The sequence below is a fragment of the Buteo buteo genome, chromosome 1, assembly GCF_964188355.1.
Source record: "Buteo buteo chromosome 1, bButBut1.hap1.1, whole genome shotgun sequence".
NCBI lineage: Eukaryota > Metazoa > Chordata > Aves > Accipitriformes > Accipitridae > Buteo > Buteo buteo.
In genome coordinates this window covers 49,289,129-49,307,007 of record NC_134171.1, presented here as the reverse complement: position 1 = coordinate 49,307,007, position 17,879 = coordinate 49,289,129, and the positions used below count along the sequence as shown (strand labels likewise).

The following is a 17,879-nucleotide window of genomic DNA, read 5'->3' as shown; positions in this document are numbered from 1 at the left end:
CTTGTACTTAGAATTGTGGGTATGTTACAGAGATGGTTCTTTGAAGTTGTAGCAGTGGTAAGAACTCTTCAAAATAGAAATCTATGGATCAAGGATGTAATAAATGCATGTGTTGGCATTTAGGTCCTGACTGATTAGTCCCGTCTAACCTGATTTCTTCTGTGCTTTGTGTTCAATTTTAGGCACCAAAGGAAGAAACAAAGGGGAATTTACAAATCTTCAAGGTGTAGCTGCATCTACAAATGGAAAAATATTAATAGCAGACAGTAACAACCAGTGTGTGCAGGTATGAGGATATGCCACTTCCAGTATTTTTCTTTTTCTCCCTGCCCCCACACCTCTGCCTTCTTTGTAGTACAGGAAAGACACATTTTGTACAAGTCAAGCAGATACAGAAAATACAGAGGAAGCTCAACTTGTTTGTCATCCATTATCATTCCATCTTCTTGACCTGCAGCTATGTTTTTCAGATCTACACTATATCTAGTATGTATATCAGAGTTTATTTCCCTTCCTTATGATATTTGACAATGAATGAAGAAAACAAGTGGTACAATAATCTGGAAAAATGCCTTTTTGTAAATACCATTTTACATTGTAAATTTATCACTCCATGTTTCCAAATATAAATCTAGGGCAAGGTGCCACAAATACAATTTCTTAAGCAAATACAAATACAAAAATAAACATCTAGATGTCATTTTCAAATGGCTTTTAGTCTACTTAATTGACTTTTCTGTCTGTTATCATGATCAAATCTTTTCTGTGGTAGCACACCTGACACCAATGATTTCTTAGCTTCTGTAACCTGTGTTAAAATCAAGCTGTGTTTTTTCTTTGTTCACCATGTATCTTTTTTACCATTAACAATTTGTAATCACTCTTCAGGCTGTCCATGTGGTAGCAACGAATAAGACAGCAGTGTGTGGCTTGTTCTTCAGTATGTGAGAATCAGCAAGCTACATGCAGTAAGAACTCGTTTCCAGACCTTTTCAAAGAGACAGAGTCAAATATTTATCAGCACCCTCACACTTTGTAATTTGCAGCCACTTCAGAGGAACTTCAGTGTCTAATTACCTGGCTTGGGGACACAAATGGTGGACTGAATTTTGCGTGGCTAAAACATCTCTTAGGAAATAGCCTAGTACTTATCCCTAAGTCAAATAATTAAATTTGGAAATTCTCTTTTAGCTTCTATTCCTATCTTTTCTACAGACTTAGTGTTTGACTGTGGCCGAGTCACACAATGCCTCAATTTCCTCATTTCTAATATGGGAATAACACCACTTCCTTCCAGCTGAGAGGGACATTGTAAAGGTTAATTCACTAATGTTTATAAAGAACTTTGAGATCACTGAAGAAACAGGGCAATATAAGTGCAGAGAACTTCTTTACTTTGAAATTAGAGTCCAGGTGGAAGCCTCTTCTTAAATTAGAATCACTTTCACTTTCAAATATGGACCGTGTAAAAGTGCTTCATGTTCCTAACTCTCTTCCTGACTATAGTGTTCATTAGTGACTTGCTAAAACCCAAGCTCCAAGAAATAGATGATGTTATTACACAGACTTAATTTTAAAATGAATATTTTCTGTTACAGATATTTTCCAATGATGGTCAGTTCAAAAGCCGTTTTGGCATACGAGGAAGGTCTCCTGGCCAGTTGCAACGGCCAACAGGAGTGGCTGTGCATCCCAGTGGTGACATCATTATTGCAGATTATGATAACAAATGGGTTAGCCTATTCTCATCAGATGGAAAATTTAAGGTATGAGTTATCATGTGAACTCTCCTGAGCTTTCTCCGTCTTACAAAGGAATGCAAAGTAATGGCTTTTTTTGTCAAGAAACTACATAGTTTGGTTGTAACTTAGTCCAAATTCCATTGTTGTGATGTGGAAACCCATGACACAGCCATGTTGTAAAATTAATAGGAAGAGGTCACAGCTGTGATGCTAATGTTACACCAAATAGAGACGATATGTTCCATTTTACAGTTCTACATACTAGGTGCTTGGATGCCTTTCCATAACTTATAGTCAAGGATAGCTAATGTCATCAAGTCTAGTTGGACTAGCTCAACAACCTTCATATCATTCATATTCTGATTATGCAGAAACGTGTGTGCATATATGTATATACACACAGATACACATAAAAACTTATGAGGAGGACATAAGGCTCTTCAGTGACATATGGAGGAGAAAAATAAGGTAGCAGACTGATGATGACTTTCTGTATTTACTCCATACATACCAGCCGGAAAACCTTGAATAACATGAAGACACCAAAACAAAACCAAAGAAAGATGTCACTTAGTTAAGAACCCAAATACTCTGAGTAACATACTGTGTTTGAAATAATTATTAAAGTCTTTAACGTGAACTGGCTTGATCTGGACACAGAGCATGGAGGGCTTGTTTTCCTTCCTTCTCAAGACATGCTGTAAATCCAGCACTTTGGATGGTGCCAGCTCTGGAGGAAAAAGCCATGGCTCTATATGCTAGCAGCAGGGACACAGGTACTGAAAAAAAATAGTTATTAAGGTAGTTCCTCTGACATAGAGCCTAGCTTTGCTTTTAGTCAATGTTTTTGTTGGATTGCAAGAGCTGTGTAAAGTTGGCAATGTTTGTGTGGTTAATACAAGTTAGTGCATCGAACTTTATAGTTCTTGGGACTAGACTGATTAAATGAGAGATGAAGCATCAATGATATAAAATATTTTTAGATTCAATGCAACAGGCTATATTTATGAGAGAAAAATATACAAATGTTTGTAGAAGCATTTTATATGTGGAGGGCAGGCATAATCACATAGTTGAAGCACAAGACACAGATATCACAGATCTAGCCTGTGGGAATCTGGGCAAAGCCTTGTAATTTCTTGTGTGTTGGCAATGGTAATTCTTACAGAGGCTTTGTCAGATTAAACTGGGCAACGCTGTGCTAAGATACACAGAGAGACAGGTAAAGGGATAATGGTGTTTCCCTTCAAAGGACTGTGCCTTTGTCATTGTATACGATCTCTGATGCAGGTGGTCCGCCAGTTGTTAACTCTGTTATCGGGGGCTGTTTTGAACTTTAACTATTTTTGTTGGTGTCCCCTTCTTTCTGTATTTGCTTACACTTACTCTCCCTTAGCAGTATTTTAATAGTCATGCGAGCCAGAAGGCAAATTTCCCCTGGAGCCAGGCCCAGGCATCTCACTGATTACAGCACTGGGCTGACTCACCCCAGCAACCTCCACTGCCAGGCAGAAAACTGTCACCTTCCTCAGTCACTGGTAGCAACAAAGACAGAGTTCCGTTTTCTCAAGGCTGTAAAACTTGCATAATGCAGAGGTGGACAAACCCTAATCTAAGGTTACACCAAAACACAAGTGTCTTAAAATGAAAGGCTGTATTATCCTGTGAATGATAAAGCCTCAAATAGGGTCTTAGGAATTGGGGCTTCTGTTTCTGGCTATGCCATGGGTCTCACAGGTGACTAGTGATCTTCCATTTCACTTCCCAGTGCTTTATTTTCCTCATCTATAAAAGGCAGATAACAGCGCTGAAATTCCTTAAGAGAACTGTTATAGAAGACATGTTGCTAGACTAAGGAGAGAATGCATGGTGAAGCAGCAGTATCAGCTTCTGTGGCAGTGGTGGTGTTCAAATCTAGTGAAGGAACTGGAGAACAGAGCCAAGAGAATTACGTTCTTTCTAGTCTTGAAGGGTTGTATCTAAGATAGCTTGTTATCAGCCAAACAGGGCTGCAAGTCGCGATCAAGTTTAGATGAGTGGGCAAACATGAAAGGAAACATTTTATCTGTCAGACTTTATTTTTTCTTGTCTCATTAGAAGAATTAAGAACGGAGCTGCTTGAAGCTGGTTGCATGTTCAGATAGGAATAGTTCTGTGGAGTGTGATTAAGTGGTCACATTTGAATTAAGATGGTCACGTGAATGATAAATCCATTTATGGTGTGACATTGCAATGTGTGACAAAGCTGTATCTCCGTATTAGGGAAGTTCTCAAACAGAAAAAGATTGTGTGTTGAAAGTCTGCAAATTAATTCCTGACAATCATGAACTTTTCAGACAGCAACAAGATTGGTGGAGTTCAACATAAAGCCCTAACACACCTACTTCTACAGTGGAAAAGTCTTTATAAATTCTTATATAGGCTAGCTGATTTTTTTACCTGTAGAAATATCACACAGTAGAATATTTTCCATCTGGGTAGGGTGACTTTATAAACATATATTTGAAAACCAGTCTAAATTCATAACAGCCTATAAAATAAGGGACATAACGTCCTTGACTGAATTCAATTAAACACATTATTTGTATTAAGGGTTCAGATGATTCATTATACTTTATTCATTTCTAATGGCAGAAAAGTCTGAAAATACTTCCATTCATACACTTAACAGGAATGACTGGGTTTCATAATGTTCTGTTCTAAATAATCAAACCTATAATTCTAAGAAACCTTCTGAAATAAAAATATACAAAGCATATGTTCAGCCAGACCCAGTAATGTGTCATCAGCATGTTTTGATCTAAACTGGAAACAGAGATTTTTAGTAAAAAGTACTGCAAACTCTAGCTGGGCATAATTTATTGCTGCCTGCAAATTATATTTTAAATCCTGGCCCAAGAATAGTGATTTTTATTACTCTTCTCAGCACTGAGTGCCCATTAATGTAGTACGTGATTTATTCATTATTTTTTTCCTATGTATTTATATGGGCAGGAAGACACTGTACTCATGAGCCTGAGTCATTTTTCCATAGGAATCCTGAAAGATGGTAAGGAGGTGGTGCAATGCACAAGCAGACAAACACACGGGCATCCCAGAGGAAAGAAGGGAATATGATTTAATCACCCCAAAGGAAATAAATCGACTGATTTGCATTTGGTTTATGTTTTTGCTGCTTTGTTGTTATGCAATCCAAATACATTTTGTAGGTCCGCTCATATCTTTCCCCTGGTGAACACAAAGTAATTTTTAATAGTTCTCCCTGGGGATATTTTAGCATGATTTAATTAGGTGGGTTTTGCCTAAATATTTAGCAATTTATAACAGCATATGTACCTGAACATAAACCAGACACATGATCATTGCACGTTGGCTAAGCATAGTCTTGAAGCTGCAGTATTTACTCCCTGGAGTTTTCTTTATTTGAGACTGAAAGAGGTTGTGTAGTAATGCTGGTGACTTTGTACCAGACAGCCTCAGGGAACCTAGATGGCTTTATTTTGGGATGGCTCCTATTTCTACCTGCAACCACACCCATGAGAATGTACTGTGGAACAGGAGCATGGGGCTTGCTAACGGTAGTTGAGCTCCTTCAGATACTAACATGGTTGTTTGCTTTGAAAACATTAGGGAATTGAGAGAAATGAGTCAGGTAATGGATCTTCTCCATACCCTGTAATCTGTCCCACCTTGATAGCTAGTCACAGACTAATAGAGCTTCAGCTACCCCTCACCACTTGCAGGAGGTAGGGGAGAGGGGCAGAGAAGTCAGGAGTATTGCTTGTTCTAGGTGGTGATCTGTCCCACCCTGCAAAGGCAGTGATGTGAAAAATGGTCTTGTTTCATAAAGAAGACAAATATCTCAGTATCTATTTCATTTAAATTCCAAAGGAAACAGGAAATCATGTTCTCTGCCAAAGAGATGGACCTCAGTTTGTAGGATGTGTCTCTCACAAATTACTACAGGATCTGAAAGTTCTGGGATCCATACTTTCAACACAGCCTGTTTGGTAGATTGCCTGTCCAGCACAGTAAAGAGGCTGGCAGGAGACCAGACTTTTGGAAGCAACCTGGATAACTGCTTCCAAATCTGCCCCTCATTTAAAAAAAACAACCCAAACCAGAAAGCAAGTTGCTCCATTCCAACAACAAAACCCCCAAACAATTAGGTCATATTTGTATAACCTTTTTCTAACTGAAAGGGCAAAACTCAACTGATTTTATGTAGATTAAACCAATTTCTAGAACCTCTGCCTGAGAAAAAGAGCAGAATGGTGAAAAATGTGAAATGGGTTGCAAAGTGATCCTAGAATCTTCTTGGGTATATGCCCAGGTAGGTCATGGGTCCTTTAGAGGCTTTGCCTCAATTTCTGCTTTCTCTGGGCTGTATGGGATGCTGTTGCTTAGATCCCCTTCTTTTGATCCTACTAAAGAACCCTTCTAACATTTTCTGAGTTATTTTGACAGCTCTCTAGCCATTCCAAATAATTCACTGTGTGTGAAATCCACCTCATCTCCACTGAAGGTTTTTCCATTGATACAATATGGAATATTGTATATAATTCCCCTCCTGTTGCTGATTATGCTGGCAGATGTTTTTGGTAGTCACAGGGCCTATTTAAAATTATGGAAATAATTTTATTTACCTAAGGCAGGAGCAAGCTTTGATTTGTTTAGTGTTTCAAAGATTACTTTATTTGCTGTTTGGCAGCACGATCCTATCTCCTTTGCAGGTTTCAGCTGACACTTCATGTGTCTAAGCAGTAAATGAAGCAATCCCACGTGGATCTGGTGGAAGATATAGAGGTTAGCCTGAGCTTTAGCTCTGCTCAAATTCTTTCCAAGAGCACTCAGAAGCTGCGTGGTGTCTCATTCACCCAAGAAAGGCAACACAGGACATCATAGCCTACATCCCACCCAGCTCTGATGCTCCAAGTATAAGCTCTGACTGCCTTGATGTAGCAGGCAGTGGTAAAGGCATGTTTCCCCGTCCATAACCAGATGGTCACTTGACTCAGAAATAGCATGCAGTAGGAGGCAGAAGTCCTTTACGTCTGTCTGCTATCCTGCTGGTACACTAGTGCTGGCTGTACAGCCATTTGTGATGGTTCCTGACAGATGCTGTACACACAAATCTGATGATTGCATTTCTCATGAATTGTATATTTGGACTCAGTTGCTGAGGTGGCAGATTTTCCTCTCAATAAAGAACATACAGAAAGCAGTCTTTTTTCAGCTGACGAACAAAATTATGAAGTACACAATAAGAGCTGATAAAAACAATCACTTACCAATGGGAAACTTTTGATGACAAAAATGTCTCTCCAACCCGCTGTCTGCCTGTAATACAGTCTGAACTGTACTAACTTACTTCTATCATGCCAATGTATTTTCTTGTTTTGTGTTTTCCCTTTTAGGCCAAAATTGGGTCTGGAAAGCTCATGGGCCCTAAAGGTGTCTCTGTGGATCGTAATGGACACATCATTGTAGTGGACAATAAAGCATGCTGTGTCTTCATCTTCCAGCCAAATGGGAAAATAGTCACCAGGTTTGGTAGTCGAGGAAATGGTGACAAGCAGTTTGCAGGTACACTTGATGGTAATATGTAAATCCCCTCTTCTTGCCTCTTCTGCTCACATTTGCATGATGTTTGAGCATGTTGAAGACGCTACATCCTACTCATTTTTCCTGTGGGGGAAAGGTTCTACTAAATGTACAGCTTCTGTTCACTTCACCCTTTGTTTAATTGGTCAGGAGGACTGCAACATCTGTTCTGCAAATGTAGCTGTAACCAGATTGTTTTATCTACCTCTCTGTGCCTGGAAGCATTTCAGATCAGTGACCCAAGACTGATCTTAACTAGCATTTTATAAATGCTTTGTAATGCCCACACTCTGCTGTTCATGATAATCAACTCAGACACCTGCTTTGTGTTTTCAGTGATCAGATACACATTAACCAATGCCTTAGGTGGTATCTTCCCATTAGAAAATGAGTGTAATGGGATAGTGTTAAGACTGAGATCAGGAAGACATAGTTAGGCAAATGGAAAATGCCCGTTTGAGGAAATTGCCACTTACATTCAACTGACTGCTTGCACATGGTGTCTTTCAATTAGAACATGCAATTAAGTTTAAAAAAACCCAAACTGATATACATTGAGTGCATAGCTGTCCTTTCAAAATTTGAAATGAAGATGCCAAATTACATATGCAGGTCATTTTGCAGGTGTTTGGTCACTCTGAATAAGTAGTTATAGATTGGTCTGATGTTCTGACTGGTTCACAGCGTAAGAGAGAAATACCATCAATGGTGTAACTACTTTCATCTGACTTGAGATCTCTTGCAATGTCTTATGGCACAAGTGCCACATATATAACTTATAAGAGCTTTGGGTCTAACACAGCTAAGTGTCACCAACATTTTCTGGGTATGTCCAATTTCTTTAATTTATAAAAATTTATAAGAATACCTCCTGAAAATAAGTGTGCGAATACTCTGTAACAGTGCATTTGAGAAATGTATCACCTTTTCTTGGTGGTAGGCTACATAAAACAGGTGAATTGTCATTACTTGAGTGTTTTCAGCGTAAAGGTTTTCACTCTTCTTATAGTTTACACTGATGTACTGTGAAAATTAAACTGAGTTCTGATCTGTTTAATAACTCAAAATAGGACCAAGTATTTTGATTCACATACTTGCCTGTTTCCAAGCTACCATTTCTTTTTATTCAAGTTTGTGCACATAGTTCAATACACAGAATAAAGCAAAAAGTACACTCTTTTCCCTGTGTTCTTCTAAGTAACTTTTGAATTTATCCTAAAACTTCGTTGCTCAAATGCTTGTAAGAAGTGAGCACACAAAGCAGAGACACTTTCAATTAAGACTTTACATTAACTTTTTTGAGAACTATTTTCAGTGTATACACAACTTTATGCCTAAGCACTACACGTTTTGTCTTGCTAATAAGCACATAAATATCTACATGGTCATCTGTATATGAGAGAAGAAGGAATGAACAATGCTTATTGATAACAGTGACAACTGGTTGAAAAAGAAATTATTCATGTTTACAAAAAGGCATGCTGAGTTTTTTAAAACATGAAACAAAATTACTCTTAATTTGAAATTGATATTCCCAGTTTGACAATTATTGCTCAGAAGCCAAATATAATATTCTGGCAGGCTGAATAATTTTTTTTATTTAAGCAAATTTTTTAATTTAGTGGTATTATTTTTATTATTTGTTTTTCTTCCTCTGCATTGCAGGTCCTCATTTTGCAGCTGTAAACAGCAACAATGAAATTATTGTTACGGATTTTCATAACCATTCTGTCAAGGTACTGTCACTTAATGGCAACTTAGAAAGCTTTTTATTTTGTCATGGTACTTTCTTAGGGAAAATAAAGTATTGTTAAAAACAAAGAGATCACACTCTGTATGTATGAGGTCTGATATAAAGACTGCCCATTCAGAGACCTTTGCATGCACTACATTGCTTAATGGAGATATAATCTGTTGCCTTTGGTGCCACTATAATGTTCTCTAATTCAGTTGCTTAAACATAAGTTGTACCTGAGATAAATAACATCAACTTAGTTATTTTTGTTAGCTCTCTGCCAAACCTGTTATTTACCCTATGTTCTTTCCTATTTTAAGTAAGTCTGGTAACTGCTTTTGAATTTCCCAGTAAAAGCTTCCCACATTTCTAGTCGAATAAAATTATAACAAAGTAAAGATACCTGACAATCTTTAATTCCATATTTGTAAGCTTTAAGATTACTGGATCCATTTACAACCTGATACTCTTAACAACTGTGTAACACAGACCATTGCTTTTCACCCAGTACCTCCTGCACTGGGCAGAACTGGCCACTAGTCCTTACACCTATGGGACATCCTGATTCATGGCCTGTTAAACAGTCATGGTAAGATAGGGTGGTAAATTTGTTTGTCCCAATAATAAACCAAAACAAGGATACATGTTGAGATGTCATGTGGTGGAAAATGTATATGAAGGAGCTACCGGCTATTTCAGAAATTACTCACCTATGCTTGTTTGTTTTCAGGCTGTGACATTCCTTTTCAGTCACTTCCTGTGCTCTTTTTCCCTCCCTCAACATGCAGCAGCAGCAGCAGCAGCACCAGGAGGATACAGGCAGCAGAACGCTGTCCTACCCGGGTTCTCAGGCCATGTGTGCCAGTCCCACACACCAGTGAAATCCCTGGGATTTTACCTAATGGCTGCCTGTTCTGATTGAACACAAAGATGAACCCTCAGTCCAGTTCTTAAGTGTTCATAATTGCAATGATGAATCTTATATATTCACCTGAAATAGGCAATCCCTGTCTAAGCATAGACACCCTCATGTCCTGAGCAGTGCTGAATCATCTAGTTTTTGAATGATGACCTTGCTCTTGTATCCTTTTGGAATTAGAAAGGAAGTGGCAACTCATGTGGTTTGGATTACAACAAAGAAACCAAGACTGCTCCAGGAGCCCTAAAGCAGATTGTTTATGTGGTTTAGCAGCAGGAGGCCTATGAATCCATAAATTACCCTTCTACCAGCAGGATTTACCGTGGTAACAAGAATGCCTGGAGAGAGTTAACAAGGGCAAACTAAAATGAAAAAAAGCAAGTGAAGAGATGTAAGAAGTGTGGCATCTTAGCAAATTTATAATTATTGCGTTCCTAATGAGAACAGAGCGTTCCCGTCTGTCTCTGGTGTGACTCAATGGGATAAAAATGTTACTTGTTACAACTTGGTACTAACTGGAAAACATTCTTATTTTTGTAGTGCTCTCTAAATTGGTACAGATAATTGTTGACACTCTGGAGAGTAATTTATAATCTGGGTGATGCTGTTATCTTTTGTTAGATGGTGGGGAAAAGAGCAGAGGGTGCATTTCATTTTAAATAACAAATACATTTATAAATAAATAAATTTCACTCTTATGGGTCCCAAAGCCTCTTCCTGCCACCAGTGTCTTGCATGAAACATCCTCACTCGGCAACGTTATCCTTCCTCCCCCATTAACCTTCAAGCACGTTCCTTTCTGCAGGCATCTTCTATGGAAAACCCTACTCAATGTAATCTTCTTTCTAATTTAGTCACTCGCCATCCCCATTTTAACTCAGGGAGAAAGCAATACATCTTTGCCTGTTTTTTTTATTAGTTGACTTTTTTCTACTTTCTTTAATCATCTGACGCACCAACCTGGTACTTCATTAATTTTCTCCCCCAAATGCTTTTTCTCTGTTCACTGTGAGTGATGATTTTCTCACATCTTCCCCTTCTTAGCACTTCAGTGTGCACCGCCAGGTCTTTGCATTTTCTTGTGCAAGCCGCAGCTGGTCTCCAAGAACGCTGTTGGACCTTGTGGCACAGCTGGGCCTGGGTCCAAGATGGACCAAAATAAATAGAGATGGCTATGGTAATATGTAAATTACACATCCTCTATCTCACTTGGTTCCATTGGTGCATCCAGGTCACTGACAGAATAGTCATTGACTGGTTCCATCTTTCTGCTATCTAAACCTGTTAACATCACAGAGAATTCAGTTGCTGAACTGTCTATACAGAGAGCAGCGTGCCATGATCCTCAATATGTGTTAAGATTATGAAAGTCAGAGAAGAGTGTATCTGCTCAGTTGTGTTTCTGTAGGACTGACTCCCAGTGCTGTATCTGCACTCAGGTCTTCTTGAAAGATGCACAGGCTGCAGAAGGGTTCCTGGGGACCTCCACCTCTGTGTCTGAGCTCTGTGTGTGTGTGTGTAGTAGTTTACTAATATTTGATACGATGCCATATTCAGGTTTTTGTTTTAACCCATACAGGTATTTAACCAGGAGGGAGAATTCATACTGAAGTTTGGATCAAATGGAGAAGGAAATGGACAATTTAATGCACCAACTGGAGTGGCTGTAGATTCTAATGGAAATATTATCGTAGCAGATTGGGGAAACAGCCGAATACAGGTAGAAAAGTCTGTATTTCAAAGGTGCTTGATTAGGAAAACTAATGGATTGATAACTGGCCATTGAAGTCTTCAGACTTCCTAAGAAACAGGATAGCAGCATTGGAAGTGATGTGGTTTCTAACACAACCTTTTATATATCTCATTGCTTGTCTGTCCAGTTTTAGAACTGGTGGTGTCAGATTGTGGACTCTCCAGTGTGACTGCTAGCAACTCTGATGGTTACTGTGACCAAGGCTTTTGTCTCCAAGTAGTTCCCCAAAAGCTATTTGATGACTAAGGAGACTTGCAAGCATTGCTGAGATTATAGTAATTTATAATCACCAACAGAAGATTAGAGACATGGTGGAAAATATGAAAAAGCAAATGATCTGTATAGACCCTGAGGCAAATGCAGCAGATTTTTATCATCTTTTTTAAATGTTGAGAAAATATTCTGCTTTTAAGTTATGAGAGTTGCACTCTTTTTATCTTTCAAGTGCTAATCACAAAGGCTTCTTATTTGCCAAAGAACATCTATTAAATAACTAAATGTATGTATTATTTTCACTGAATATAAAGATGAGGGAGCCGCTTATGAGTTGTTCTCAGGAAGCACTGTCAACAGTGTAAACAAATTCCTGGTTTTCTATGTGTGGGAACCTAAGAGTCATGTTAGCCACAACAATAGTATTTGTTAGGAAAACAAGGTGTTGGTTGAGTTCCTGATTGAGTTTGATTTATTGTAGTTGTCTATTTTTAGAACAAGGAACAGTCGAGTGCTCTCTTTATTATTATTTCATTGCATGTTTAATTCTTGCCAAAGATTCTGGCAGCTTTAATTAGTTCTTTTTAATAAGAAAATACATTTGTATATAAACTTGTATATTATGAGAATAACACATCAGATTCTGCCCTTGTTTATTCTAGTGTATGTCAGCCATTTCAGAAATAAGAAGTATAATAGTATAATTGAGAGCAGACTTGTGTCCACTATTTTTCTTTTTTATTCATAACATTTATTCTGTGCTTTCTCACCCTCAAAGGTTTTTGATGGAAGCGGATCATTTTTATCCTACATTAACACCTCTGCTGACCCACTTTATGGTCCCCAAGGTCTGGCCCTTACTTCAGATGGCCATGTTGTAGTTGCAGACTCTGGAAATCACTGCTTCAAGGTCTATCGATACTTACAGTAGCAATGAGCTCTGGAGCTGGATAATCCTCCATCCTTAAGAAAAGACTGGTCCTAGAGATCCAATGCAGGATATCTCCTACTTTAAGTTCATTTTTAATAATGAAGGAGTCTCTTATGGACTTCTCATGTTAATTTCCAAACTTACCTTGTTTACATAGGACTTGCACCTCTTACGTTTCTCACTGAACTTTTTGTTGTAAGGGTTAATACACAAAATCCTCTTTAACTGAATTAATAAAGACAATGTGATATTAAATGCAAACTGCAACTTATGGAACTGGAATTAACTAATCAGGCAAAAATGAGAAAAATTTGGGAAAAGTCCCCAAAGCTTTTTGAAGACTGCGAAGGGTAGCTCCTGCTCAGAGCTTCCAAATTTGAAGAAGTATCATTGTTATGCATTATTTAACCCAGAAGTGATCCTGGGAATCTTCTAGATCTCATTATCATGGTAGGTATTACACTTTTAACATTCTTCAGTCTTACTATCTATAACAAGTAGGTCCTTTTAGTATAAGGTTAAGTCTCACAAAATCCGTCTAGCTCTAACTGTCAGACCTAACACAGCTCAACGTTTAGCACTATGAGAATCAATGCAAATTCCCTACTCATGTGGGATTAATGAAGGATTGTTTCATGTGCTTGTTTTTCACTCTTCCTCTTGCTCAATATGCTGGAAGGACTTTGCAGAGACCTGACATTTCTAAAGCTCTGGAAAAACTTAATTGTAGTGATACATTAATGAGAGCTGAATTTCTGTATAACGACAGACCTTTTGACACCAAACTAGTTCATTAGGATCAGGGTTATTACAATGTCAACTCAATTAACCTCATGTGTGCCACTCTTTCTTATGTGTTCATTGCCATGTTTCCTTAAGGCAACTCATTGTATTAACCAATAAAATAAAATGCAGCATCACACAGGACAGAAAGCCAGAGAGGTACCCCTATGGAGGACCTACATTATACAACCAAAGGAACTGTGGTAAACAGAGGTTGTATAGGAAAACCAAGGGTTACCAAAGCTATTTGTTTTTACATGAGAAAAAAATACATTACAAATAAGAATGAATTTGAACCAATTCCTGAAGTCCTTCATCAAAGGGAATTTTGTTAGAGGACAAAATAAGGACTGTGAGATTTGTTCCGATTTGTTTGTGTGTATGTATGTATGCCTGATTGCCACAAAAATGAAAAAAGGTAAATGTAGGTTATTTCAGCAAACTGGAACATATGTATGCCATTTGACAATGGCAGTACTCTGAAAAATGTCCCTCCTTCTTCCTGCTGGATCTCTCTACTGTGTTCTTTGTTGAAGTATTAATTTAATTGGAAATGCTTACAATCATATGACTTGGTTCTGTTTTTAATGTTGGTTTTTTTAAGCGTGAACTCGTCCTTTTTAAAGTAGCATTGGCTTTATTATTATTTCTAAATCCAGTGGTCAAAGGATGAATTGCTACCATAGCCTAATATAGATAGAGTAGTGCTCACTCTTAAACCTCATTTGAGGAGCTGGTGAGCTTGCTGCCAATGCCTACAATAGCCTGGGAAGTACTGTCTTTCTTTTCTCATTTTCAGGGCCTTGAAATAAAAGGGCATTGGGTCAGGAACAGGGGAGTATCTTAAGCATGTTTGCAAAATTGAAAGAAATCTTTGTTAAATTACTTGTTATAAGTATTTGTCTTATTTCTAAAAGGTTGTTGTTTCAATGACTTTGAGAAAAACTAATGGTTTTTTTGTAAAGATGCATTTGACTTGTAAAAATGCAGACCCCAAAATTCTTAAATGTGGAGTTTGTCTGTTTTTTAATTACTGTTTCTTAAAGATGTTTCCTCTTCTTTCCCTTGTTTATTTTTTGCACATAGAGCCAATTTACAAATTCTCGTGCAAAGAAAAGTTTGCTTATTTCATTTGAATAAATATTTTGTGTATAAGGCTTAAGGTTTGAACTATATAATGCAGCTAAGAAACTGGTGGTAACATTTTTGAGATGATAAAAATCAAGTCTGTCATTACCAAGAGAACAAAATATCCTCTGCTTGAACTGAGTTTGTCCTAAAATTCAGAATCTCAGTCATTACACAATAAACTGTGCTATCAAAATTTAATGAAGTTGTAGACCAAATTTTCTGATGATCAAGTAATTTCCTCTAAGTGTCCTTATATGTAACCTTCTGGCAAACAAACAATTTCTGACATTGGAATGCCCTTAAATGGCTAATTTATCAATGAAGAAAAGGTATGTAACATTTTAACTGTATTTATTATGACGGAAAAGAGGTTGCATGGGTTATTTGAGATAAAAATATAAAAAGAAAATGAGAAATGTGCTGTTGCTGTCAGTTATGGATCCTATTAATCCAATCTAGTTCCAAATTTGGATTTTTATAATAACATTTTGCTAAACTTGCATGGTTTCCACTCAGGAAACATTGCCAAATCCTCTGTTGCCAGGATCTCTGAGAACCACAGAAATCAGACCCTAACCTATATATCAAAACATATACTTAAGACTGTACTATTCCATGTACAAACTTTTCTTCAAAAGATTTTCAGTCCCTTTGACTCAGCATTGTTTACCAGGATTTTATATAACCTATGTCAGCCCAGTGCACCCTGATGAAATACAGAATTCTGCACACAACCCCCTTAGAACCCACCTAACAGCTATTAGGGGTGGTGTGGATTTTTTCTTAAGATTGAATAGTCTTTTGGGTTTTCAGACATTATTGAGGTTTCTGACATTATCACCAAAGCAGCACTTACTGCACATGAAAAATGTCACTAATTTGGAGTTCCTTCTGATAGCTAATGCTGCCAGCTACAATTTCAAATTCAGTGGCATAGGGCATTCTTTTCCAAGGCCCGACCTTATCTGCCTGGCACTGGGAAACTGAGAAACACATTGCTTTTACGGTGTGCTTCTGAAGCCAATTTGGCTAAAATGCTTGGCTTACAAACCTTACAAAGAGCAACCAAAGCAGAAATTCTGTTCTAAAAAGCTGGTAGATTCTTTTCTCATCCAATTAAGTGAACGTCAAAATTGCACTACTTGATTTGCTGAGTTGTTAGCATTTATTAAAGGCTTTATAGGCATTCTGCTGCCAGATTTCAGGTATAACCAAATGTTCCCTTGACTTCCCTGAAATGCTAATTGACTAGCAGCACAGCATGAATGGTGAAAGTATGTGCTTCATTTAACTAATCTTCAACTCAAAAGTAATCTCAAAAGGTTATCAGATCTTGTGTAATTTGGAGCATTTTAGGACAAACTAGCCAACTATATTTTCATTGTTTTGTGAATAGAATAAAAGGATATGTTCAGATAAATCCAATATAAACAGTAGGGGATTTTTACATAGGCTAAACCAGCAGCAAGGTAGCTGAAAAAGAAAAGGAAAATGGTTTAGGCAAGCATTTGCCTAATGTAGATGGAGAGTTACTTATTAGTAAATGCTCTTTTGTTCTGTAAAAGCTAGAGGGCTTTCGATTTTATGTTGATATTTTTATAACTAAGGATCTAGTGTTGCCATAATGAGAACTACAAGTGCCCAATATGTTGTGTTTGCTATAAAGAAATGACTTTCAGTTGTGGGTGACAGCTCATTATGAAATCATGATGTACATTGAAAATTTTCTTTAAGAATTGTGAGCAGTGATTGTTTTGGCCTGTTTGTGGAGAGTGCGCGAAAGGTATTTGTGCTACGGAGTGGGAAGATTCCTAACGGGTTGTGTTATTTCCGATGAATGTACAGCACTTCAGTTGATGTTTGTGAGCAACACGGCCTTAACCCTGACACTTTTGCTTTGGCTTTATGACACGGGAATGTTCCCTAAGCTGCATAGTGATTGGCAGTAGCCCCTGTTAGAAATCTCTACCAGTTGATACGCTGCAGCTTTCCAATTCTAGGAGTGAGTCTGTCTTTTTTCTTGATTTTTTAAAAAAGTTTTTGTACATTCCATCTTTGTATGTCAATCTCGTATGTTTTGTGTACATGTAAGCCTTGCACTCTCCTGACACTCATAATGAAATATTCTTCTCACTTGGGGTTTTTTTGTTGTTGGTTTGTTTTTGTTTTTTTTTTTAAATCCCTGTGAGGCTAAATACAAACTTTGTCTCCTGAAGGTCAAGGATGAAAGATGCGCATCAAAGTGTTTGTGTGTGTGTGTAGTTTTAGCTTCCTGTGTGCCACAGTATTCTTGATGCTTTAGCCGATGATTAAAAAAAAAAATTACTCTGTCTTGGAAATGTAGGAAAACCAGAGTCAAATGTGTACCTTTACCACGCACAAAAATTTCAAATAATAAAAATAAAGCTTGTTTCCTCTGTTATTTTCATGACTGAGGATTTATTTTTCATATGTCTCATACACACTGTCCCTAAAAATAGCCCCATAATGCAGGAAGATGGGCAATTTTTTCCAAAAGGAACCCCTGACACCACAGGACACAAGCCAAGAACACTGTGTTGGTTTCAAGGGTGTTTAGCGTTTATGGAGACACAGAGGAAAGAGGGAGTTGGGTCCTTCTTGGGAAGAAGGTGGGAACTGGAGCTTCCTTGTCTTCTCCCTTCCTTCTTCAGTTCAGTCATCAGAATTAGCATTGTCATTGGTGGCAGTAAGATTATCAGTAGTAAGCTTTTTAATTTGTATCCTGGAAGTACATAGTACCTTTCAGCTATGCTGTGCTACAACCTTTCAAGGGTCTGCTGCAGAAAACCAAATTTAAATTCTTGTAGAAGAACAGAAAATTTGCCTTAGGAGTTCAGTCTGACTCCTTTCATGTAAGAACAATTTTTCATCTTATGTTAACCTTTTGTTTAGATAGTAAATATGTCTTCTTGGTCACTGGTGAACTCTCCAAAGCTGAATCCTTTGAGAACCCAGTGTGATTGGGAACTCACTCACAAAGTATGAGAGAATCTTCAGACGCATCATTTGGTTTGGAAACAATCTCGCTGGAGGGACTAGAGAGGTCA

General features: G+C 37.8%; 1 protein-coding gene across 1 annotated transcript in view; it reads left to right on the top strand.

The window, feature by feature from the left end:
• Positions 1-17,233, top strand: part of TRIM2 (tripartite motif containing 2) — a 62,202-nt gene extending 44,969 nt beyond the window's left edge. Inside the window, exons 7-12 of the mRNA XM_075029633.1 lie at positions 183-286; positions 1,599-1,766; positions 7,160-7,328; positions 9,012-9,082; positions 11,580-11,720; positions 12,745-17,233. Of these exons, the coding sequence (XP_074885734.1) occupies positions 183-286; positions 1,599-1,766; positions 7,160-7,328; positions 9,012-9,082; positions 11,580-11,720; positions 12,745-12,897 (806 nt within the window). The 3' untranslated portion in view covers positions 12,898-17,233. The remainder of the gene's footprint in view (positions 1-182; positions 287-1,598; positions 1,767-7,159; positions 7,329-9,011; positions 9,083-11,579; positions 11,721-12,744) is intronic.
• Positions 17,234-17,879: the final 646 nt, after the last annotated feature.